Source organism: Hemiscyllium ocellatum, chromosome 2 (genome assembly GCF_020745735.1).
Source record: "Hemiscyllium ocellatum isolate sHemOce1 chromosome 2, sHemOce1.pat.X.cur, whole genome shotgun sequence".
Lineage (NCBI taxonomy): Eukaryota > Metazoa > Chordata > Chondrichthyes > Orectolobiformes > Hemiscylliidae > Hemiscyllium > Hemiscyllium ocellatum.
The window spans coordinates 81180564-81208039 of NC_083402.1; the positions used below are offsets into that span (position 1 = coordinate 81180564).

The 27476-nt window shown below is 39.5% G+C and overlaps 1 protein-coding gene across 2 annotated transcripts in view; it reads left to right on the top strand.

Moving 5' to 3' along the window:
- pcsk5b (proprotein convertase subtilisin/kexin type 5b) overlaps positions 1-27476 on the top strand; it is a 227813-nt gene that overhangs the window by 44191 nt on the left and 156146 nt on the right. For both annotated transcript variants that reach the window (XM_060837841.1, XM_060837851.1), the window contains exons 3-4: positions 22303-22416; positions 24271-24414. In XM_060837841.1, coding sequence (XP_060693824.1) covers positions 22303-22416; positions 24271-24414 — 258 coding nt within the window. The remainder of the gene's footprint in view (positions 1-22302; positions 22417-24270; positions 24415-27476) is intronic.

A 27476-nucleotide genomic window follows, 5' to 3' on the forward strand; every position in this document is an offset into this window, starting at 1 on the left:
TGTGTTTTTGTTGAAGTAAACACCTAGTTAGCTTTCAAAAGCATCAAGAGCTGGGGAGAAAGGGGAATGTTAGCCAGGCCTGCATCTTAAGAGTAACTTAACCTTTACTGCTCTGCAAGCAAAATGAAGGTGAGTGATTGTGTTCAATTTGCAGACCTTTTTCATAAGGAAGAAAGAAGGAGAAAGGCTTGCCTGGTTTGAAACTAAAGAAATAAACCCCTAGTAAACCAATGTGAACAGCAAGGCAAAAGTGAAGACTGCAGATGCTGGAAATCAGAGTGGTGCTGGAAAAGCACAGCAGGTCAGGCAGCATCCAAGGAGCATTCCTGCTCCTTGGATGGTGCCTGACCTGCTGTGCTTTTCCAGCACCACTCTGATCTAAACCCTTACAGTGAACAGTAGGCAACAGTGGCAAACTGGAAGAAAGCAGATGATGTCAATCCAAACTGGCATGAGCTATGTGCAGGCTTTTAGGAACTAAGGGTTTTCCTAACTTGTTAATCATTGCATGAATGCAACGAGACCCAAGCTTCAGCTGAGAAGTTATCAAACTTTTGACGGAAATTTGCAGCAGCACTTAGACAAAAGCTAGTGGAAGGATTTCCATAAATTTTGATCCTGAAAAATAGCAGGAACATTGAGGAATAATTGATGTGAATTCTGGAGAGCTCTGCCGTACTTTGATTCCAAATGGCAATTACAATACCTAACAGTTTAAGATGCAGAAGTACAAAGAGCAATTGATTGTAAAAATGCTTAACTGGAGAAAGTCTAATTTCAGTAAATTGGAAAAGGAGTTGGACATGGGTAAATTGGAACTAAAGATTGGCATGCAGCAATATGCAGAACAATGATATGGAGCCTTTTAAAGAAGACAGCGCTTCTGAGTGCAGCCTGGGTATGTGTTGCTAAGAGGCTACTGGGTTGGAAGTAGGACCATGAATCATGTTTGCTTAATTATGGATCATTGAGAGGCCAATCTGTGCTCTATTTTTATCTAGCTAATATCTTTTTGGTCAGTGGTTCACCTAGTCTTTTAAGACTAAGCTAATTAATTGAAAGTTGGTAAAGGAAATAAAAGTGACATATATTGATCCCAAGCAATGGTCACTTGTGGTTGGGCAGGAGTGCTGTCACCAGTCTTCCATTGCATGCTGAGTTGAAGGACCTATCTAATCAGCAGTTGTAGAAGTCAGGCCATTATTAAATCTCCAATGAGAAGAGATCCATTCCCCCTCATTTTTCCTGTCCCTGCAAGGTTAGTGTACAGCAGCAGTGTCTGGAAATGGGAGTCAACTAGGCCAAACACCGATTCTGTCGCAGCCAAGCAGCTTAGAGGGAACATTGGAGAAAAGGCTCTTTGTCTTGCACAAGGTTTGGCTTGTCATAATAACAATAGATAAAAGTTACATTGTCCAGTGTAATTACAAAAACTATTAAATCACAGCCAGATGTGACACACCTGACCCCATTTGGATGATGTGCTAGATTACTAGTTCTCCACCCAAAGACTGTGGCATCATCCGATTGGATGGAGCTTACTGTAGCTTTAACATTTTACTCTTTCAAAGCCATTACCTTGAACAACAAATGTTTATTGACAAAATGTGATTAAGTAAATTCAGAGGAGGCTTGAGTGAAGCCAACACACAGCTGTTGAATCACATGATTTCCAGTGAGTCATTGTGAAGCCCTTCACTGTGAACTCTGATCTTGCATTACCTATTGCAATGATCAATTTTTAAAGTTTCAAAGTGCAAACATAATTGCTTCTGTAGTGTGAAATCGTTGTTGCTGTTAAGACAAGTGAGATAACCAGAGGTAAAAGTCCAAAAGAGCATGCGTGATCTTGGACAGTTGGAGGTAAATCTACATCAAAACTAACTTGCATTGAAATCTGGTTCAATCACATGGCTTACACAAATTTTCTGCCAAACTAAATGTAGCTTATTTTCTGTTTTGTATTTTTCTTCTAATAAGTAACACTTTATTACTATTACCAGACTTTGCAATCTGATTTGTTTTGATTCATTCTATCTTCTCAATCACCAATTAATCCAAACATGTGGATAACTGAATACTAAGCTAAGTCATTATGGTTAATTGACTTTTTAATAATTGGTGGTAGGAAAAACTTATATATTTGCGAATGTTTGGGTCCTATTCACTTGTACTTATCTGCTTTTAAGGCCTTTGGGCACATGATGTTCCTGGAAACTCTTTGTACAGGTGGTCACTGATTTTTAATGTCTGACTTATGAATGCTGATACTTATAAATGAGATCCCAGACAGGAGATCCATCATGCAAATGTTTGCCCATTCTTGCGAACAGCTATTTTATATTGGACTGCATTTTGCTTCAACTTGTGTACAAATCAACTTCCAAATCTGCTCAAATGGAACTTATTTCTAACTTGGGGACTGCCTGTCTTAACACTTAGTTGCAAAAATGTTAACTGAGTAGTGGCATAATATATTATCCTACACTTTGACCCCCATCTTCTACACCCCTCCACAGATGCTCTATACTTTGTCATGCAAGACTTCTGCAAATGTGCTACACTGGACACTACTAACAATATTTAGTGTTGAAATTGTTCTTTTGTTGTGTTTCTTGTGTAGTTGTTATTAGCTGAGATGACGTACTACAGGATTACAGTACACTATATTACAGCTGACATTGGTGCTTGGCGTTTGCTCTATTCCTGAGAACTTTCTATGGCAGTAAAAAGTGAGGTCTGCAGATGCTGGAGATCAGAGCTGAAAATGTGTTGCTGGTTAAAGCACAGCAGGTTAGGCAGCATCCAAGGAACAGGAAACTCGACGTTTCGGGCCAGAGCCCTTCATCAGGAGGGCTCTGATGAAGGGCTGTGGCCCGAAACGTCGAATTTCCTGTTTCTTGGATGCTGCCTAACCTGTGCTTTAACCAGCAACATATTTTCAACTTTCTATGGCAGTGAAGTAATTTGTTTTGAGGGGGATGGGCATTAATTATGTCAAATAAATTTTATAGTAGTAGAAGTGTTAGGTCATTGGTTAACATTGGTTAGGCCACTGTTGGAATATTGCGTGCAGTTCTGGTCTCCTTCCTATTGGAAAGATGTTGTGAAACTTGAAAGCATTCAGAAAAAATTTCCAAGGATGTTGCCAGTGCTGGAGGATCTGAGCTACATGGAGAGGCTGGAGCTGTTTTCCCTGGAGCGTCAGAGGCTGAGGGGTAACCTTATAGAGGTTTACAAAATTGGGGGGCATGGATAGGATAAATAGGCAAAGTCTTTTCCCTGGGGTCAGGGAGTCCAGAACTAGAGGGCGTAGGTTTAGGGTGAGAGGGGAAAGATATAAAAGAGACCTAAGGGGCAACGTTTTCACGCAGAGGGTGGTACGAGTATGGAATGAGCTGCCAGAGGAAGTGGTGGAGGCTGGTACAATTGCAACATTTAAAAGGCATTTGGATGGGTATATGAATAGGAAGGGTTTGGAGGGATATGGGCTGGGTGCTGGCAGGTTGGGATTAGATTGGGTTGGGATATCTGGCCAGTATGGATGGGTTGGACCGAAGGGTCTGTTTCCACGCTGTACATCTCTATGACTCTAAGTGTCCGCAGGTGGGGATGTGTATCTAGTTGACATCACCCACAGATTATACGTTTAAATGACTGTGATCCTTACTTCTGGTACCAATCTCACTCTACCAATTCTAAAGCTTTTCTGTCAATCAGAATGACCATAAATAGGACTTGGATGGGGAAGCAGCTCTCATTGTTTCAGAAATCATTTCAGTCAATGGAATACTTCTCCAGTGCAAACTCTGTTGTGATATAATATGGTCAATATATTGTAGTGAGTAGGAAGGTGTAAGTTTGGTCTGCAATTCTCCGTAATCATTTCCTGATCAGAAGGTGCTGTACACTTCGAATCTGGAGAGAGGGAAATGAATTAAGAAGCTTAGACTGATGTCGTATTCGTGAGGACTAGGCAAAGGAGTAGACAACGTTTTTTTAAAAAAGCTAAACTCAAAATTTCCAGGCAAGTGCAAAACAGAAATAGGCATACATTGAATGTTGATTAACTAAAATGTGAAACTGGGCTCTATGGACAGCTGAAGGAAATGGAAACTTTAAAATCCTCAAAAAAAAAATCAGTTTCTGTAGACAGAAATGCATGTTTACTTGATAAACTGGTTCTTGTCAAGTACACTTGCATGGTCCAAAATGAAAGTCCAACATAAACTAAAGAGCTCCTGCTCCAGATCCAGCATGTGGTAAGCAGTCGCTTTTTAAATATAATCAAATTAATACATGATGTCTTCACCTCAAAGTCAAAATTTAGAACACAAAAAAAAACAGTTTCATGAAAGAAAAAATTAAGTATATTAAAGCAGCATTTCTTTTTAGAAATATTGACAGTTTAGACAGGACATGCCTATTGAACAGTATGAGAAGGAAGTTCCAAGTATATTGTGCTTGTTTACATGTGTAATTTTAGTCATAGCTCCATCTAATTCCAAGAGCTGAGCTCAGGTTTCAGTCTCTGGTTGGGGAAATGAGAGTTGAGCCCATCTCTGAAATAAGATGTTGTCGACACATCCCATATTTTGGGGCAATGTTTTATGACCCTTCCCCCTTTGATTAGAGAGTGAGATTCAGTGCCCCATTACCAGTCTCCTGGTTGAGACTCTGGCCTCATCCTGCCAAAGTCTGGTGCTATTTCTGCATGTCAGCCCCCTGCCTAGCTTGCCATCATTACTCCCATCAACCATTGAAACATGAATGTCTATCCTCTGTCCTGACATGGGATCTCTCTGCACTTTGAGTCCCAGAGCCAGGAATGGAAATGTGCAGAAGTGCTTGTAGCTCCAGCAGTGCCTACCTCTCCCAGTGACCCCTGCAGTGCAGGTATTCTGGCCATTAGGATTGGTTGGCAAGTAGGAGTTACTCCTGCAAGATATGGATCATAATCATTCCTCCAGCTAATTAATGCTCCATGGAGCAGCCGGTATTCTACCCATATTTTGGATGGTAAAGTGGGAAAATCATTGTAAAGAATGTTATCTTTTTTGTCTCTGAGAGATGTGGGTGGACTTGTGTCAATTTTTGTGAGCCATGATTTAATTTGATTTGATTGTCACATGTACTGAGATAGTGAAAAGTATTGTTTTGCATGCTATCCAGACAAATTATACCTTGCATTAGTACAGAATGCAGAATATCAATAGACAATAGGTGCAGGAATTGGTCATTCTGCCCTTCGAGCCAGCACCACCATTCATTATGATCATGGCTGATCATCCTCAATCAGTATCCTGTTCCTGCCTTATCCCCATAACCCTTGATTCCACTATCCTTCAGAGCTCTATCCAACTCTTTCTTGAAAGTACCCAGAGACTTGGCCTCCACAGCCTTCTGGGGCAGTGTGTTCCATACACCCACCACTCTCTGGGTGAAGAAGTTTCTCCTCAACTCTGTTCTAAGTGGCCTACCCCTTATTTTTAAACTGTCCTCTGGTTCGGGATTCACCCATCAGGAAACATGCTTCCTGCCTCCAGAGTGTCCAATTCTTTAATAATCTTATACGTCTCGATCAGATCCCCTCTCAGCCTTCTATATCATTAATGTACATTGTATAAAGCTGCGGTCCCAGCACCGATCCCTGTGGCACACCACTGGTCACCACCTGCCATTCCGAAAGGGAGCCGTTTATCACTACTCTTTGGCTGACAGGAAACAATTTTCAATCCATATCAGTATTTTGCCCCTAATAAACCCTATCCAATTGAATGCCTCTGTCTCTCCAACCAATCCAATGAGGAATCTACAAGAGCAAGGTGATATGATGGATGGCAGTTATAAGAAGGGAGTAAAGTTGCAGATACAGTCACATAGATGAGCTAACTCGAGAAAAGGTAAAAGAGGTAGTCAGGTGAGGCAGGAGCCTTCTGTAGCTATCCCTATTTCAAGCAAATATGCTGTTTTGGAAAATGTAGGGGGTGATGGATTCTCGGGGGAATGTAGCATGAGCAGCCAAGTTTCTGGTATCAAGACTGGCTCTAATGCAATAAGGGGCACGTCAAGTTTGAAGAGATTAATTGTCTCTTCTGCACTACAGGGAACTCTCTGTAGCCTGAGGCACAAACAGACATTTCTGTATCCAGCAGGGACAAGCAGGAGGTCATTGTACACCAATGATGTAGGAAGGGAAAAGGTTGAGCTTCTGAAGAGAGAATATAAAGAGTTAGACAGGAATTTTAAAAGGCAATCCTTGAGAGTAGTAATATCTGGATTACTCATGGTGCTGCAAACTAGTAAGGGTAGGAATAGGCAAATAGGGCAGATGAATGTGTGGCTGAGGAGCTGGTGTATGGGAGAAAGATTCACATTTTTAGATCGTTGGAATCTCTTCTGGGCTAGAAGTGACCTGTACAAGGACAGATTGAATTGGAAGGGGACTAATATACTGGGAGGGAGATTTGCTCGAGCTGCTCAGAAAGATTTAAACTTGTAAGGTGGGGGAGGGGATGGCACCCAAAGAGATAGTGAGAAAAGAGATCAATCTGAGTCTGATACAGTTGAGCAAAGAAGCGAGTCAAACAGTCAGGGCAGGCAGGGACACAGCAGAGAACAAGGTAGGACTGATAAATTTACCTGCATTTATTTCAATGCAAGAGGCCTAACAGGGAAGGCAAATGAACTCAGGGCATGCTTGGGAAAATGAGACTGGGATATCATAGCAATTTACAGAAACGTGGCTCAGGGATGGATAGGAGAAGGTGCAAAGCTTGATCTACTCTTTGGAAATAAGGCAGGGCAGGTGACTGAGGTGTCAGTGGGGCCATCAACCAATATTATATTGGATTTAAAATAGTGATGGAAAAGTACGGACCAGATCTAAAAGTTGATGCTCTAAATTGGAGGAAGACTAATTTTGACGGTGTTAGGCAAAAATTTTCAAAAGCTGATTGGGTGTTGATGTTCCCATGTAAAGGCACGGCTGGAAAATGGGAAGCCTTCAGAAATGAGATAACGAGAGTCCAGAGACAGTATATTGCTGGTAGGTGTAGAGAATGCTGGATGACTAAAGAGGATGATGCGTGTATGGAATGAACTGGTGGAGGAAGTTACGGAGGCTAGTAAGATTGCCATATTTAAAAGGCATTTGGGTGGGTATATGAATAGGAAGGGTTTGGAGGGATATGGGCCGGGTGGGACTAGATTGGATGGAATATCTGGTCAGCATGGATGAGTTGGACCGAAGGGTCTGTTTCTGTGCTATACATCTCTATGACTCTAAGTTGGCTTCTGGGGATAGCAGCCCGCCTCCCAACATGGTTCTTCTGTCCATGAACTTCAGCCTTGTGCTCTGTGCCCCCTGGAGCCCTTGTATTACTGTTTATCTCCCCGTATACCCCATGTACTGTCCGTTGCCACTTGCCCAGTATCGACTATGGCATATCTTGAAAAATCTAATATTTCATTCAAGCATGTGGTTATTCAAAAAATGATTTCTCCTCATGATCAAGTTAGTGTTTTTTTTTCCAAACTTATTCACTACTTACATTAAAAACAGAATCTTTTGTTAAAATTTCTTAAAACTATCAAACAAAATAGCCCCTACTGCTAAATGCTTCATAAGCCTTTGAATCTCAGCCCAGCATTTGTGGTATCCACAGTTGTCAAAACTAATTGCAAGCCCCAGGCAATGACGCTAAATGCAATGTTTCACTTGCATTTCAGAGCAGAATGCCTATTGATCAAGTGCACTAAGTGATCAGACTTTTTAAACATTTCCAACAGTAGGTCATTTTTCTTCAAAATTTTAAATCTTCTGGCGTTAAACTAAATTATGCACAAAACATGTAAGGCATTTTACAAACAGGTTTTGTTTCATAGCTCTGAATGCATAAAGCACTTCTTCCAATGTGAAAAGTACTCCAATTTATCATACTTTTTAAAAAAAAAAATCCATGTGAATGTAACAGGAAACTCATTTTCTGGATGGAGCCCCATCCTGTGATGAATTGCTGCAGTTAAATTACATCTTATCATCCCCCGTCCATTAGTGACATTTAGTTGTCAAAACATTTTTGTAACCTGTCAGCATGTTCCTGACCTAAGGAAAAGTATTGAAAGCTTGTCAAAAGACAGAGATAATTATGAGAGATTTTAATCTATATATTGACTCGAAACTTTAGTTGGACAAAAATTGCCAAGATGAGCCTATAGAAAGAATGTTTTTAGGATAGTTTTAGTCTAGTACATACTGGAGCTGACCAGAGAGCAAGCCACACCAAACCAGGTATTGGGCAATGAGATGGTATTAGTTAAGGATCCCAAGGTAGCAATGATCATAATATGATTGAATTTTAGATTCTATTGGAGTGACAGAGGAGTGGATCTGAGATCATATTTTTATGATTTTAATAAGGGTAATTCTGTGGGCATTGAACGCAGAGTTGGCTCATGTGAATTAGTAAACTGAGCTAAAGAATGGATCACTAGTGATTCAGCAGCAGACATCTAAAAGGGATCTTTCAGAATATACATTGTAGATCCCAACAAATCAAACATTCCAAGGGACATCACCACCATGTGTGGTTTACTAGAAATATTACCATAGTATCAAACATAAAGACAAAGTATATAGTCAAATGGCAGGTCAGAAGATTGGATAGCATATAAAAACAACAGAGTGATCAAAAAATTAAGAGGGAAAAACTTTAGAGTAGAAGAAAAAAACTAGCCAGAAATATTAAGCAGAACAGTAAGAGCTTCTGTTTAAATATTTACAGAAGAGTAAAGAAAGTGAGCATTAGTTCTACAGAGTCAGATTGGAGAATTGATGAGGAAATGGCAGATGAACTCAACAGGTATTTTGCAACAAATTCACTATAGAGGATGCAAGAAAAATGCCTGAAGTAGTGAGAAATCAGGAAATGGAAAGGAAGGAGGAACTTGGGGCAAACCACAGAGTCCAGAGACGTGACGCTGAGGAAATTGTGCCAAGTGCTTGGGTCTTGATGGACTTCATCCTAGGATCTTTTAAAAAAAAAAGTGACTATTGAGAGGTCATTCGTTTCTATTTTCTGAAACTCCCTTGATTTGTAAATGGATCTGTTAGACTGGAAAATCGCAAATTTAGTGCCATTATTTTCAGAGTGACAAAGCAGTAAAGTTCTGATCAATTAGGTTATCCCTGTTATTGGGAAAATGTTAGAAGCTGTTATTAAAAATGTTATAACAGGGCACTTCGATACATTTAAGGTATTCATGCAGAGCCAGCATGATTTTGTTTTTGGTCAAATAGGGTCCCCCTATTTAATCATTTGGAGTTCTTTGAGGAGGTAATTGGAGAGACAGAAGCGATGAGGAAATTGCAATAGCAACAGTATGTGATGGATGGCAGTTATAGGAAGGGGGAAATGTCTCAGATACAGTCACAACAATGGGTTAAGTCCAGGAAGGGTAAGAGAGGTAGGCAGCTAGAGCAGGAGTCTTTTGTGGATATACCCATTTCAAACAGGTATACTGTTTTGGAAAATGTAGGAGGTGATGGATTCTCAGGGGAACATAACACGGACAGCCAAGTTTCTGGTGTTGAGACTGGCTCTAATGCAACGAGGGGTATGTCAGCTTCCAAGAGATCAATTGTGTTAAGGAATTCTGTAGTCAGAGGTACAGACAGATGTTTCTGTGGCCAGCAGAGAAAAAGCAGAATGGTGTGTTGTTTCCCTGATGCCAGGAACAAGGATGTCTCGGAAGGTGCAGAATGTTCTGACGGGGGAGAGGGGCCAGATGGAACAAACGACATTGGAAGGGAAAAGGTTGAGACTCTGAAGGGAGATTAGAGGGTTAGGTAGAAATTTAAAAAGGAGGTCCTTAAGGGTAATAATATCCGGATTACTCTCAGTACTACAAGCTAGTGAGGGCATGAATAGGACGATAGAGCAGATGAATGCATGGTTGAGGAGCTAGTGTATGGGAGAAGGATTCACATTTTTGGATCATTGGAATCTCTACTGGGGTAGAAGTGACCTGTACAAGAAGGACGGATTGCATCTAAATTGGAAGGGGACTAATATACTAGTAGGGAAATTTGCTAGAACTGCTTGGGAGGATTTAAATTAGTAAGGGGGGGGGGGGGGGGGGGGGGAGAGACCGAGGGAGATAGTGAGGAAAGAGATTGATGTGGGATGGGTACAGTTGAGAAGAGAAGTGAGTCAAACAGTCAGGGCAGGCAGGGACAAGGTAGGACTAATAAATTAAACTGCATTTATTTCAATGCAAGGGGCCTAACAGGGAAGACAGATGAACTCAGGACATGGTTAGGAACATGGGACTGGGATATCCTAGCAATTATGGAAACATGGCTCAGGGATGGGCAGGACTGACAGCTTAATGTTCCAGGATACAAATGCTACAGGAAGGATAGAAAGGGAGGCAAGAGAGGAGGGAGAGTGACATTTTTGATAAGGGATAGCATTACAGCTGTGCTGAGGGAGGATAAACATCCAGGGAAGTTGTTTGGGTGGAACTGAGAAATAAGAAAGGGGTGATCACCTTTTTGGGATTGTATTATAGAGGGAAATAGTCAGAGGGAAATTGAGAAACAAACTTGTAAGGAGATCTCCGCTATCTGTAAGACTAATAGGGTAGTTATGGTAGGGGATTTTAACTTTCCAAACATCGACTGGGATTGCCATAGTGTTAAAGGTTTAGATGGAGAGGAAATGTGTACAAGACAATTTTCTGATTCAGTATATGGATGTACCTACTAGAGAAGGTGCAAAACTTGACCTACTCTTGGGAAATAAGGCAGGGCAGGTGACTGAGCTGTCAGTGGGGGAGCACTTTGGGGCCAGTGACCATAATTCTATTCATTTTAAAATAGTGATGGAAAAGGATAGACCAGATCTAAAAGTTGAAGTTTTAAATTGGAGAAAGGCCAATTTTGATGGTATTAGGCAAGAATCTGCGAAGGCAGATGTTCTCGGGTAAAGAGACAGTTGGAAAATGGGAAGCCTTCAGAAACGAGAGAACTAGAATCCAGAGAAAGTATATTCTTGTTAGGGTGAAAGGGGAGGCTGGTAAGTGTAGGGAATGCTGGATGACTAAAGAAATTGAGGGTTTGGTTAAGAAAAAGGAAGCATGTCAGGTACAGACAGGATAGATTGAATGAATCCTTAGGGTATAAAGAAAGTAGGAGTATACTTAAGAGGGAAACCGGGGGCAAAAAGGGGACATGAGATAGCTTTGGCAAATAGAATTAAGGAGAATCCAAAGGGTTTTTACAGATATATTAAAGACAAAAGGGTAACTAGGGAGAGAATAGGGCCCCTCAAAGATCAGCAAGGCAGCCTTTGTGTGGAGCCACAGAAAATGGGGGAGATACTAAATGAATATTTTGCATCAGTATTTACTGTGGAAAAGGATATGGAAGATATAGACTGTAGGGAAATAGATGGTGACATCTTGCAAAATGTCCAGATTACAGAGGAGGAAGTGCTGGATGTCTTGAAATGGTTAAAGGTAGATAAATCCCCAGGACCTGATCAGGTGTACCCGAGAACTCTGTGGGAAGTTAGAGAAGTGATTGCTGGGCCTCTTGCTGAGATTTGTATCATCGATAGTCACAGGTGAGGAGCCGGAAGACTGGAGGTTGGCAAATGTGGTGCTACTGTTTAAGAAGGATGGTAAAGACAAGTCAGGGAACTATCGACCAGTGAGCCTGATGTCGGTGGTGGGCAAGTTGTTGGAGGGAATCCTGAGGGACAGGATGTATGTGTATTTGGAAAGGCAAGGACTGATTCGGGAGAAGTCAACATGGCTTTGTGCATGGGAAATAATGTCTCACAAACTTGATTGAGTTTTTTGAAGAAGTAACAAAGAAGATTGAGGGCAGAGTGGTAGATGTGATCTATATGGACTTCAGTAAGGCATTCTAGAAGGATCCCCCATGCGAGACTGATTAGCAAGGTTAGATCTCCTGGAATAAAGGGAGAACTAGCCATTTGGATACAGTACTGGCTCAAAGGTAAAAGACAGAGGGTGGTGGTGGAAGGTTGTTTTTCAGAATGGAGGCCTGTGACCAGTGGAGTGCCACAAGAATTGGTGCTGGGCCCTCTACCTTTTGTCGTTTACATAAATGATTTAGATGCGAGCGCAAGAGGTCCGGTTAGCAAGTTTGCAGATGACACCAAAATTGAAGGTGTAGTGGACAGCGAAGAGGGTTACTTCAGATTACAACAGGATCTGGACCAGATGGGCCAATGGGGCTGAGAAGTGGCAGATGGAGTTTAATTCAGATAAATGTGAGGTGCTGCATTTTGGGAAAGCAAATCTTAGCAGGATGTCTACACTTAATGGTAAGGTCCTACGGAGTGATGCTGAACAAAGAGACCTTGGAGTGCAGGTTCATAGCTCCTTGAAATTAGAGTCGCAGGTAGATAGGATAGTGAAGAAGGCGTTTGGTATGCTTTCCTTTATTGGTCAGAGTATTGAGTACAAGGGTTGGGAGGTCATGTTGTGGCTGTACAGGACATCGATTAGACCACTGTTGGAATATTGCATGCAATTCTGGTCTCCTTCCTATTGGAAAGATATTGTGAAACTTGAAATGGTTCAGTAAAGATTTACAAGGATGTTGCCAGGGTTGGAGGATTTGAGTTGTAGGGAGAGGCTGAACAGGCTGGAGTTGATTTCCCTGGAGCTTCAGAGTCTGAGGGGTGATCTTCTAGAGGTTTACAAAATTGAGGGACATGGATAGGATAAATAGACAGGGTCTTTTCCCTGGGGGTGGGGGAGTCCAGAACTAGAGGGCATAGGTTTAGGGTAAGAGGGGAAAGATATAAAAGAGACCTAAGGGGCAAACTTTTCACACAGACAGTAGTACGTGTATGGAATGAGCTGCCAGAGGAAGTGGTGGAGGTTGGTACAATTGCAACATTAAAGAGTCATTTGGATGAGTATATGAATAGGAAGGGTTTGGAGGGATATGAGCCGGGCGCTTGCAAGTGGGACTAGATTGGGTTGGGATATCTGGTCGACATGGACGGGTTGGACCGAAGGGTCTGTTTCCATGCTGTACATCTCTATGACTCTATGGTGGATATACTGCATTTTGCTTTCCAGAGAACATTCTGTAAGGTGCTGTATGAAGGTTATGCAGAAAATAAAAGCTTATAGTGTAGGAGATAGCATATTGGCATTGGATTGAAGGGTGCAAAGAGTAGTTATGAATGGGTCTTTGGTGAACCTGAAAAAATGTACTGAGTGGTGTGCCATAGGCATTAATGCTGGGACCTCCACTGTTGACACCTTATATAAATGACTTGGATGAAGGAATGAAAGGTAGGGTTGCCAAATTTGCTGACTATGAAAGGATAGGTAGCAAAGTAATTTATGCAGTGGATGCAAGGAGGGTACCAAAATATATTAATAGGTTACGCAACTGGGTAAAAATTTGTATAGTTGAGTATTTCCGAGGAAAATATGAAGTTTTAAAATTCTTAACAAAATAGACCTACAGCTCTGCAATCTTTCATTTAGACTGTAAGATGCAGAAGGACCTGGATATCCTTGTCCTTGTCCATGAATCACAAGAGGTCAGTGTGCAGATGCAGCAAGTACAACTTTCCTTTATTGGTCAGAGTATTGAGTACATGGGTTGGGAGGTCATGTTGCAGCTGGACAGGATATTGGTTTGGCCACTTTTGGAATATTGCGTGCAATTCTGGTCTCCTTCCTTTTGGAAGAATGTTGTGAAACTTGAAGGGGTTCAGAAAAGATTTACAAGGATGTTGCCAGGATTGGAGGATTTGAGCTATAGGGAGAGGCTGAATAGGCTGGGGCAGTTTTACCTCAGAGGGGTGACTGCAGAAGGTTTATATCATCATGAGGGGCATGGATAAGATAAATAGATAAAGTCTTTTCCCTGGGGTGGGGGAGTCCAGAACTAAGGGGCATAAGTTTAGGGTGAGATGGGAAAGATTTAAAAGGGACCTAAGGAGCAACTTCTTCATATCGAGGGTGGTGCATGTATGGATTGAGCTGCCAGAGGAAATGGTTGAGGCCAGTACAATGCCAGTATTTAAAAGGTATCTGGATGGGTATATGAATAGGAAGGGTTTCAAGGGATATAGGACTAGATTAGGTTAAGTTGTCTAGTTGGCATGGACAAGTTGAACCGAAGGGTGTGTTTCCGTGCTGTGCATCTTTTTAACTCTAATTAGGAAAGCTAATTGAATGTTCTGACTTTATAGTGAGGAGAATTGAATACAAAAATAGGGATGTAATGCTTCAGTTACATATGAGACCATATCTGGAGCACAGTATCTGTCACCTTATTTATGGAAAGATCTGAATATGTTGGAGGTAGTTCAGAGAAAGGTGTCTGGACCAAAACGTGAAATGGGTAGTTTGTCCTGTGAGGAAAAATTGATGAGCTAGGCTTGTATCTGCTGGAGTTTCAAAATGAAATGGGCAACTTGATTTAAACATAAAATCCTCAGGAGCCTTATTAGGGTAAATGGGGAGATAAATTTTTCCTGTTATGTGAGAATCTAAAATAAGGGGGAGATCACTACTTAAAAATCAGAAGTCCTCAGTTTAAAAGAGAAATTGTTGCTTTTTGTGTCAAGTCTTTGGAATGTTCCTCTAGTAAAGGTGGTGCAAGTAGAATTGTTTGAATGTTTGTTTTTAAAGCAGAGGTAGATATAGACTCTTGTGAAGCAAGGAGTTGAAAGATTTTTAAATTGGACTGTGTATTTGAGCTACAGTCTGATGAGCTCTGATCTCATTGGATGGCGGAACAGTCTCCGGGGCCTGAATGGCTTATTCCTGCCCCTGTTTAAAGTATTCATTTTTTCACTTCCATCATCAGATGACCCAGTTCTTGGTCTATAGTGCATTTATCATTTTTGTTGGTAAACTACATTCAGCTACGTTGACTTTCAGATGATTGCTTAGGAATGCCCGTCATGATCTCCCATTGCAGGTAAGCTAGTAATCTGGAATAATAGCCCACAAGATGGAGTGGTTTGATGTGGCCCATCCTGTTATTTTCCCCTTTTCAACCTAAGCTGCCCGTTCCCTGTGACCTCTGCTTATTTGTGGTAAACAACTGACTAGAAACCAAGCATCAGCCATAAGGTGAAATTGCCAAGAGTTCTCTCTGGTCCCTAGCATGCACTCATTGACAGTGCTGCTCCAAAATGAACCAAAGATGTTGGGCATAGATTTGTTTGAGAGAGAAAAAGGTGATCTCTGCCTGAAATACACGTTATCTTTGCAGGGAAAGGGGTTGGGAAAATGTCCGTGGACACTGTTCTTTGGCTATGATCCTCTGTCCTTTCTCAATGATTGGCACTCAGCGTTGCCAGATTATTCAATGTTCATGTGTGAATAATAGCCACTTGGGTGAAGTGCTGAAAGGCACAGAACTTGAATTCTCATTTTGGATTAATTCCATTTAAGAGCAGATTTTTTTATGATCGTTGATTTTGGAAAATCCCACCTGCTTAAAAGAGGAAATGTTCAGATTAGGTTTGCTGCCAAAGTCTCAAACAGTTGCACACTGGTCTGTTTTGTAACTTGAAACGATAGCAAATATTTAGAGTGGATGTTGCAGCAGTTCTATTTGCTTGATTCCACAGTAACATGTCTGTACACAAACAAAAGCAGCAGTGTCCAGCCTCACTACTATCCTGTTTTTAGTTGGTATCTATAGCTAATCTTGTTCCATTTTCTTCCAAAGTGAGCTTAGAGGTGCCCTGCTGATACAGTTCTCAACTGGTTCTAACAAGAACAGCTTACATTTATATAGTGCCTTGTACTATTGGAAAATGCCCAAGATGCTCCAAAAGTATAACGGGTAAAAATGGATTACAAACCAGGGATGAGATCGTGGGCTTATCTTGCATTTATTATTGATGTGCAAATTGAACAGCAATATTCAGCACCCAATTAAACACACTTCCAGCAGCTGCTATCTGGGTTTCCCTGCCTTTTCCAAATGCTTCCTAAAAATTGCATCTTGTTATCTGTCTCTCAATTCAAATACATTGAAAGTTTGATATACCTCAAAGGCGAGACCTAAACTTGCTGAAAAAATTCAGCTTGTCCATTCCAGTGTGGGAATACTAAACAAGTATTCTGACACTACAATTTAACTTTAACTGGAGCAGTTAGGGATTTTTAAAATAAGTGTTTCTTTTTTTTTCCTCAATCTCATCTTCAGTATTTTCATTTTGTGTCTGTTTGATATCAAATTCAAAATTGCAGCTTACACTTCCAGGCTGAAACACAGCTGTTCAGCCATTTAATTAATTGAAGAGATACTATGCTTGCCTGTTCATATATGCCTCTGATGTTTTGTAAAAACTGTTTCAAAGGTTAACTGAAAGGAAATCGCTGTGGAGTTCCCATGGCCAATTGGATATTTATTTCATATTTGGAGCATTTGGCCCATTAGCAACATAGAATAAAGACAGGGGAATTTAGCGGTGAGCTCTCAACATTGTGCCACACAACCAAAGACATTTGTCAGCGTTGAAGAAACCATCTGCAATTGACTGGTGTAGATAGAGCGATGATGGAGGCTGTGCTGGATAGCATTAGAATGGTCAATAGGAAACGCTAAAAATGTTCATGTCAAGCCTTAAGTAAATACTGAGGTACAGATGAAAGGGAATGGTAATAAGACAAGTGAAGAAACGATGGATAGCTACAAAATCTTATACGCAAACAGCAGAAACCTGTCAAGTGCCTGATTGGATGATGAGGTTCTGTTCTTTTAAGGCTGTGTTAAGCTTTGAGAACAGAGGAGAAAGCCAATATCAGTGGAAGTGGGGCAGAGAACCAAAATAATAGGCAACCAGAAGATTGAGGTGAAACAACCATCCAATTTGCTTTCCCATCCCCAATATAGAGACAGTTGCGAGTAATAAACAATTGAATGCTAAATCGAAGCGGGTACAGGTAAAATAAGTTCAGATTAATCTCCTTTTTTATTATTTGTTCATGATGTTTGTGTTGTTGGCAACATTTATTTCCCATCTCTAATTGCTGTTATGAAGGTCATGGTGAACCTCTAGTCATGTGGTGAAGATTACTTCCACAGTACTGGTGGTAGGAAGTTCCAGAATTTTGACCCATTAATGAAGGAACAGTGGTATGTTTCCTAATGGTGATGGTCTCTGGCATGGAGGTGAACCTGCTTTTCCTAGTTTGCATTTGCTGATTTCCTGTCATTCTAGGTAATAGAGATTACAAAAGCATCTTCAAGATCTGAAAATACCTTGGCCAATTGCTTCTGTTCACCTTTCAGATGGGCATAACTGCTGTAGTGCACCAGTAGTGGAGAGAATGAATTTTGAAGGCGATAGATAATGTAGATGGGAATGAATAATGGTGAGGGTGCCAAATATTTTAAGAGCTATCTTTAGATAAGTGAATTAGAGAGACAGAGCTTAACCCGAGGCAATTGAAGGCGTTGCTACAAATGATAGAGCAATGAAAATCAAGTTTGTTAAAATGCATCTCTGGGGTTTTTGGGGGACAAGGGCAAGCAAGGTCACGAAGGAATTGGAAAATGAAAATGAGCATTTTAAAATTAAAAGCGTATGCTAACTGGAAGCCAGCTAGGGTATTATTTGAAGAAAAATAAACTTTTAGTAATCGTAGTACCAACAGCATTTTTAGAGCAATAACATTTAGCAAAATGCATTCAGATTTACAAATTTTGTAATTTTTTTCCCCCCCTTTCACTTCTTGACCCATAGCTGTTGCAGTAAGTGGCATTCATGCTTCCCAGTCAAAAAATCATGGACACAAATATTGGTGCACTACTGGAGAAGTACAGTGTTACCAGAGATGAAAACTTGATGATCATGACCAAATCATAAAGCTAAACCAGTTGCCTTCATCATCTTAATATGTTTGATTTCAGGCTTCTAATCCACCTGCTTGCTTGATTTCCTGCAAGATCAAAAATCAGTCCATCTTGGCCTTAAATGGATTCAACAATGGTACATGCACAGCCCTCTGGGAAGGACTATTCCAAAGATACACAGCCCCCATTTAAGTGAAAAAGCTTTGTTGTCATCTCAGTACTGAATGGTTGACCCCTTGTCCTGAGACTCTGCCTGTGTTCCAGGTTCCCTAACAGGTGGAGCTAACATTATCAAGCTGTTTCATAATCTTGTGCATATCAATATGATCACTGCATTCATCTGAATTTCTGAAAATATTGGTCTAATTTACCCTTGCCTCATTATAGGACACTTGCATCTCCAGGAACCAATGTAGTGAAACATTACTTGACTGCCTGTAGTGCAAGTATATTATGCTAAAGATATGAAAATCTAAATTGGCCAATGAGTGGTCTCACTAGAGCTCTGTACTATCAATTATTCTTGCACTCCAGTCCCCTTGCAATAACTTGCAATGTGCTTCCTAAATGCTTGACATGCCTGAATGCTAATGTCCCGTTCCTTGTAAGAGTGTACTCCAGTCTTGCTAAACATCACCATTTAAGAGTTTTACATTTTTAAAAAAATCACTCTGCTTTCATCCTAAGAACAGAAAACCAAAGCAATACCCCACACTTCCCTATGTTATACTCTATCTGCCACCTCAGTACACACCCATTTAACCTGCCTATATCTATTTGCAGGTTCTTTATACCCTTCATATGAATTATCTTCCAACTTGATTTTGAATTGTAAAAAAAACATAGATGTTAGTCTTGGGTGTCTTTGCCTACATTATTAATGCAGATTGTAAATAGATGATACTATATCACCAATCATTGTGGCAGGTCACTAATTACAGCTCGCCAATTTAAAAGAAATACCCTAATCATTCCTACTTTTTGCTGCTTGTCCATTGGCCAGTCTAAATGCTTTGTGGAAATGTATGATTTTTGAAAATCTGTTGCTTCCCCATTATCTGGCCTGCTAGCTAATTCCTCCTCAATCTCTTAATAATTTGTCTCTCACTATTTCCCTTTCATAAAATGATGTTGGCACCTTCTGCTCATACCATGATTTTGTTAATGCCAACATTTTGCTGGCAACTGATGTCACATTAACTAATCTTCATATCCTCATTTTTCTTCCTCCCTCCTTTCTTTTAATAATGTTCTTTGGAATGAGATGGTAAATTAGGGCCCTGTCTGTCCTCTTGAGTTGACGTAAAAGATTCCGTGGCTTTTTTTTCCCCCAAAGAGTAGGGAAGTTCTCCCTGGTTTCCTGATCAGTGTTAATCTCTCAAACCGGTAACACTAGAACTGATAGTTCCCATTGCTGTTGGTAGCATCTCATTGCATGCTGTTGAACGAAGAAGATTAAGGAGTGATTGAATGGAAATGCTTAAGTTGATTAACAAAACAATAAGTCAAACAGTTTGTCCATTTCTCCTGATGTGGAATTCCAGGGGAACCAGATAACCCATCAAATTTGGTTCTAGGATGCTCTTGAGTAATGCCAGTGTCAGTTCTTCATACAGAACAGGATAATGAAACTTGTAATACTCTTCCTGTCTTCCCCCATATTTGCACCTACCCCTCCAAGGTGCAGGGGTAGGTATCTTTTGTAATTGAGATTTATAGAATTTCCTAAGGCAAAGATATTAATAATTGAATAATGATCTAATTGAATTGTGGAACAGGCTTAAAGGGTTGAATGGCCTATTCCTGTTACAATAGCAACTACGATTCTCGAAGTTATTGACTGTGAAGTGCTTCAGGATGCACTCACCTTTGAGTAACTGAATATCCGGTTGCTAAATTCCCTTATCCCCAGCTATTCCCAAACCAAGGTAGGTAATCTATTGTAAGTGAACATTGCTATGCTACTAATAATTTTTGAATTAAAATTCTTTTCACCCGAAGGACAGAAAAATAATGAATTCATTACACTCTCTTGGTTAGCATCCTGGCTGTTTCAATTCAGTTCTAAAGTTTGTTTGACTGCATCAGAATCGGAGGAGTGTGAAAAGCAGGAATTGTTGTTAGAGCTGTACAGGGTATGGGTGAGGTTTTTTTTGTATTTAAGGAATGGTATGATTGCATTGGTGGCAGAACAACAAATGTTCACTACATTGGTTTCTGAGATGGCAGATGTCCCATGAGGCTAAGAAAATTAAACTTTGGAGTCTAAATGAAGATGATGATCTTACTGAAGATGCTGTATAAGGAACATGGAAAGGTTGTTTCTTCTGATTGGAATGTGAATCTGGAATGGATGGACTCGATCTTTATTTTCAAATATGTTTTTTTGGGGATCTTCTGACAGGAGACCAAGTGGTGGTAAATTGTTAAGTTCATACTGTGGTCCATTGGCTTACTGTTGGCGAGACTGAGGTTAAAACTTGTTATTGAGTTGAGGTTAACATCTACCTAAGAAAAATATTTTAACAAGTTTGTAAAGAGCCTTGTTTAATGAAGTTGCCTTCTTTTAAAGAAAATGCAATTTTAACTTGAAAATAGTGCACATTTGAGAATATGGTTATCTGTTTACAAAATCTATTCCATAGTAACTTACTTATATCAATAATTTCTCCTCAATTCACCTCTTATCCCAAAAAAGATGGACCTTGTTGTTTGTTTGCCTCTTTATTTTGAGGTAAAGTAGAAAATTGGGATTGAATTTTCTTGATGCTTCAGTTTATTTATCAAACAAAGTGCTTTTATTTTATTAATGTGGAAACTGGATGTTATCCCATTATTACACACGCATCATGAAACTGCGGTTTGTGGCTTCCCTAGTATAAACTAGAATTGAGCTTCCACAATTATAGCTTATTAAAGATAAGCTTTCTCTTACTAAAAGATGTAAGTATCTAGATGTTAATAGATTTAAATTGCAAGTTACCAAGCAAATCCGGTGTAAACATTGAATTGGTATAAATGTAATGAGGTGAAATGGGTTTCATTTAAAGCCTAGAAGGAATGTAATGGACCAAGTTGTTGCAGATTTTAAAAACTACAGATGTAGCAAATTGATAGATTTCCTCGACTTGGACCATAAGATAAAGGAGCAGGAGTCATCCCTTCAGTTCAACGCATCTGCATACCATTCGTTGAGATTACTGTTGATCTGAACCTCAACTCCACTTTCCTATATTTTCCCCAAAACCCTTGGTTACTTTGCTAATTTAAAAATTGCCTTATCTTAACCTTGAATATATGTAATTATCTGGCCTTAATAGCACTCGAAGGTAGCAATTTCCATACATTCACATCCTCAGAGAAGGAATTCCTCCTCATGTCTGTTGCAAATGGGAAACCCACAACTCAGATTATTCCTTCTGGCCCTATATTCTCCCACAAGGGGAAGCAACTTTTCCACAACTATCCTGTCAAGTTCTCTATTTTTTTAATATTTCAATAACATTGGAATTTAGAAGAATAAGAAGCAATGAGTACCAGCTTAACCTCTCCTTTATAAAGCATTCCTTCCATACCTGGTACCAGCTGAGTGATCTTTCTCTGGACTACCTCCAATGCCAGTTTCTTTCCTTTAGATAAGGAACCCACTGTTTACAATATTCCAGCTATTGTTTGACTGGTGCCTTGTTACGCACCTTGCCCTTTGAAATAAAGCCCAACATTCCATTTGCCTTCCTTTATTATACACTAAACTTGCATGTAAGCATTTTGCAATTCATGCACAAGGGTTCCCAAATCTGTCTGTCCTATAGATTCCTGCCCTCTTTCACCATTTAAATCCTGTTCAGCAGCTCTTTCTGCCAAAATGCATGTCCTCACATTTTCTCTCATCATATTCCATTTGTCAAGTTTATTCCCAGTTAGTAAACCGGTCAGTATCCCTCTGCAGCATCAATGCCATCCTCACCGCTTGGTTTCTCATGTATATTTTTATCTGCAAACTTGCCTTTGGTACATTCATTTTTTTTTCTTTATCCAAGTCCTCAATGTACAGTATAAGGACAGTGATTGTAGTGCAGGATGATTCCTGTGACAGGTTGCCATCCTAGAACAGTACTACCACCCAACTATCTCTTCTATCAGTTAGGCAATCTTCTGTTCGTGCTAATATACAACTTCCAACACCATAGGTACTTATCTAATTAAGTAATATAATATATAGTATCTTATGAAACACCTTCTGAAAATCCAAATCTATTACATTGAAAACACAATCTTGAAACAATGAACTTCTGATATAAAGCAAAACTACTTGCATTCACTGAAACTGATAGACCTTGTACTTTGTACAAATTAATGTACATTTTGGCCTCGACAGTTGTTTATTTCTGGTTTGTCTTAACTTGTTTTCACGGCAGGTGGAATGGATACAGCAGCAGGTGGTAAAACGACGGATAAAGAGAGATTTTAAAGCTGGAGCTCCTCAGTATCCTTACTTCAATGATCCTAAATGGTCAAGCATGTGGTACATAGTAAGTGGTATTTGATTTTTGTGTAATTCTCCACACCCATTTCCTTCCTCCACAATACTTTTCTCTTTACGTCAACTTTGCATACGGAAATGTTTGCAGTTTTTGTTTTGGAGCTCAAATTGTATACCATACTCCAATTTTGGTCAATATTGCATCTCAATTTGTTTGTTCTAATGCGTCATCATAAAAAAAATCATTATTCCATTAGTTTGTTTCTCACCTGTATCCTAAGATATTGTTTTTAATCCTTTGTGAATTTTAATCACCTGTCTTCCTAAATTATCCAAGTGTACTTATTCTGTTTCTATCAGAATGTATTGTCTCAAATTACAGACACATTTCCATCTCATATATTCATTTATTTGTGGGATGTGGGCACCACTGACTGAGCTGGTATTTATTGCCATTGCTGTTGCTGCTTGAACTGAAGGCAGTTAAGAGTTAACTACATTGTTATGGGTTAGGAATCACGTGGGCCAGACCAGGTCAGGATAGCAGATTTGCTTCCTTAAATGTCAATTATGCAATGGTTATATTGTTTCCATTCAACCAGCCTTTTTTAATTTTAAATTCCAGGGTTTTTTATTGAAATCAAAGAACACCACTTGTAATAATAGGATTCTAACTCATGTTGCCAGAACATTGACCTAGCACTTTGGATTACGAGTCTATTCATATTAGCACTATCCTGCTATCTCCTCAGCTTTTGTCTTTTAGATTATTTTAATATTCTTCCAATTGGGGATTTTGATTAATCCAGTTAATGGGCAAAACTTTGGCAGAGGGTTTAATTGTAAGCAAACATTTTAGACCGTACTGTTTTGAAAGGTGATAACCAAAATAGTAGGGGTTCCAAAGCACTAAGTGCACCCAAGCGCATGCATTAAAATGTTGTGAACAGATACAGGAAAAAAAATCAAAAAGACCAGTGGGATGTTGGCTTTTATGGAGAGGGAACTTGATTACAAAATGGTAAAAGCTATACAAAGTTCAAACCACACCTAGAGTACTGAAGTTCTGAACACCACATTATACAAAGGATATATTAGCTTAGGTGTGTACATTTAACTAGAATGGTACGTGAACTTCAATGGTTAAATTACAGGGAAAGATTAAACAAAGTATGGATATATTTTGTTAAACTTAGAAGCCTGATGTAATTTATTTGAAGTTCACAAGATATTAAGAGAAACAGATAAAGATAAACTTTTTCCACTCAAAGTGGAATCTAGGAATAACATCTGTCGTTTTAAATATTAGAGATAAGCCTTTTAGAAATTAGAAACTAATTTTTCAAATAAACAATGGTGATGTTTGGAACTCTATTCTGCAAATTGCAGTTAATTGGATATTAAATCTATCAATCTTTTCAAAAATTGCAGATATTGAAATAGAAGGCATATTATGGGTGCATAAAATTAGATCATTGATGTCCCATGACTCCCATTGAATGGCAGAACAGGGTCATAAGTCCACATGGCCTACTTCTTTTCTTGTTCTTATTTTGGGATTGACTTTGTTCTGGCATCAACATGTGACTTCTTATAATGTAAAAAGACTGCAGAATAAAACAATGTCCTTGTTGAAGGGAAAAGGGCAAGTTGGCATATAAAAAGGACAGTTGTACATAGGCAGGGAGGCTTCAGTTAAATTCAAGGCTGAACTGACTTAATGGAATAAATATCAAACAAAAGTGATATCTTTATTTCCTATTTTTTGCAAACAGTTTTTGTCACTATCTTGTTGAGAATATTTCATTCTTCTCAATGAAAATGTTACTTTCTTGAATGCAAAAGTTTGTTATTGTATTTGATAGTAATGTTTAAACCTTTTTTGTTTCTGTCCACCCATTAGCACTGCAACGATGACACTCATCACTGCCAATCAGATATGAACATTGTGGGTGCTTGGCGGAGAGGCTATACAGGTCGAAATGTAGTGGTAACAATTCTGGATGATGGCATTGAGAGGAACCACCCTGACTTGCAGCAGAATTATGTATGTTTTGTTTTCAATTTTCTTTCAAGCAAATGCCTTTCAAAAATTTGCAAAGACTTATTTGGGTCCTGCTGTAAGTGAGTTATAACACGAAGGGAAACTAATAACTCAAATTGAGTGTTTTAGAAATTGTCACTGCTTCCTTTTGGCGTTTACACCCATAACCATTTGTATAAGTGGAATTTGGGCACTCCCCCATTATATTTGATTGCAAACTTCTGTTTGTGAAACCAGATTCTACTGTAGTTGGGCAATAAGGGATAATTATGGTGACTGATTATTGCTTCTCCTTATCCCAAGAATCCATTTGCAAGTTAGAACAGTTAATTTCATTAGATTTGTAACGTTTTTTGGTGTCTTAGAATATATTTACTGATTGATCTAGAATTAGTACAATACAAATGCTACTGGTGTAATATGACAAGTACAAATTATGAGTTGGATGCACTATATTTACTTTCCAGTCTCTCATTTTTTTGTCAGCAAGAATGTTTTGAGCCTCAAATGTAGAATCTCTCCCTAAAATTGGAACAGGTTTGCTCATTATATTCTCTGTTAGGAAAATGCATTTATTATTTCAAGCCCCCATGTATATCCAGTAATGACAGTATTAACTACAAATTAAAATGGGAAGTTATAAGTTTTTAAAATTTATATAGGTGACCCTATTGGATTTATGTCATCACCCTAAGTACTATACTTAACAGATTGATTTTGAAATATAGTGAATGTGGTTTAAGTAAACCTTGAAGCCAGATTGCACACAGCAATGCTCCACAAAGAGCAAATGAGACAAATAATCAGACAATCTGTTTTTAGTTAGGATGTAGGGAACACTCCGCAGAGAGTGTGGGATTTTTCACATCTGCCTGAACAAGTAGGGATGTGTTCTTGGTTTAATGTCTCGTCAGACAATGCCGTTCTCCTTTGATATTTAACTAAAATGTGAATTTAACTAGAACCAATTAAGAAAAGCAGCTGAAATTTCTCTTTGAATTAGATATCCAGTCTTACTAGTAGAACTACGAAATTGTACAGATGGGAATGGAGTTTGTCATCTTTATGGCAGAACCTGGACAATTTGGAGCGAGGGGAGCTTTGCAATTTTTTTTAACCATATTCTGTGGTTTCCCATTCAATCTTGTTCCCCCTTTGTCTTTGTGCCAGTTTCCAAGGCAACATTAAATGGAATTCAAACATGGTTAATTAAAGAATTGTATCTCTCTTGGATCAAGTTTGAGATTCCTTCAAATTGCTTGAACATTTGGTTTCTTCAGAAGCAAGTTGTTTAAGATTCCAAAATGCACTTTTTAAACAAAACATTTCCAAAAACTCATGGCACTTGTTCCAATTATTGTTTGTATTTTAGAAATACATAAACATTAATAAGCATATAAAGACATTTAAATCTAATCACTTCAAGTCAACACATACCATCCACCTAGACTAATAATTCAATTACATTATCACCCTTTATCCATATCACTTCCTTCATTACCTCTTCCTCAACTGCTAACTCAATGTTAACTCAAATTCCTCAACACACTGCATGTCGTTTCTACCATCACTTAGACATTTAAGTTAGCTGTGATTCATTCTTGAACCTTTTATATTTGTTTTTATGTACATTCCATTCTTTATTATGCTTCTATTTTGTTGTTGAATTATCATTTCTATACTATTATTATTATTATTATTATTATTTTTTTCTATGGGGTGGCATCAGTGGTTAGCATGGATGCCTCTCAGTGCCAGGGACTCAGGTTTGATTGCATCCTTGGGTGGCTGTGCAAACTCCACATAGACATTCGCTCTGTGTATTTGCTTGGCTTTCTGCCAGGTGCTCCATCTTCCTCCTGCAGTCAAAAGGTATGCAGATTAGCCATGCTAAATTCTGTAGTGTCCAGTGAAGAATGGGCTAGGTGGATTAGCGATGGGGTAAGGGCCTGGGTCTGGGTGGAATGCTCTTTGGAGAGTCAATGCAGACTAGATGGGCCGAATAACCTCTTTCTGCATTGTATAAAACCTCTACATAGCCCCACAATCTGCACTGTTATTGTTGGGGGAGAAAGGTAGGTTATTTTTTGAAAGACTGACTTGATTCCGATTACTGTCTCTTACCAGGTGGCATTTTAGTGAAACAATGTTGTATTCCCTTAAAAACCTCAACATGCTGCCAATATTGCAGATATGGACATAGTGGTTTAACTTCAATTTAATGTTTTACATAGACTAATTGTTATACATTGGTTATTTAGACTGTTTATTTAAAATAACATCTAAAATTCATTAGTCAACGAGCAAGGAAACATCCCTTTGGTCCAACTCATCCACACCAACTGGAAATCCCAATCTGACCTAGTACCATTTGCCAGCCTTTGGCCCATATCCCTGTAAACCTTCGTATTCATATACCCATTTTCATACCTTTTGAATTGTTAAAATTGTACCAGCCTCCTCCACTTCCTCTGGCAGTTCATTCCGTACATGCACTGCCTTCTACGTGAAAAAGTTATCCCACAGGTCCTTTTTAAAATCTTTCCCCTCCCCTTTAAACCTGTGCTATCTAGTTTTGGACTCCCTAGAAGAACGATTTTGACTACTCACCCAGTACAAGTTGAGGTTAGGGAAAGGTGTGTGAATACTCTCGAGCAGGTCAACATAATGAAGAAGGAAGTGTTGGGTGTCTTGAAATACATTAAAGTAGATATGTCCCCAGGGCCAGGACACTGTGGGAGGGAATAGAGGAAATACAGAAGAACCCAGATTATCTGAATGAGATGGGCAGGCACTGTTTTGTTTGGATAATTGATTATTCAGTTAATTGATTTCCTCTGGGGCTCGAAGTTGTTTTGTTTTTAAGTCTGCTCCCCGTTCAGGAGACTAGGCAGCAACACACGTTGCGCGAGCCCCACCTGACCCCAACCCCATCTGCCCCACACCCACTCCGTCCAACCCCACCCTGCCCCCTTCTGCTCCTACTCCACCCCCCAAATCCTGTTCAACCCCCCTTCCCCCAATCCTGAACCCATCCAACCCTGTCTGCGCCCCCGCCCCAGAGC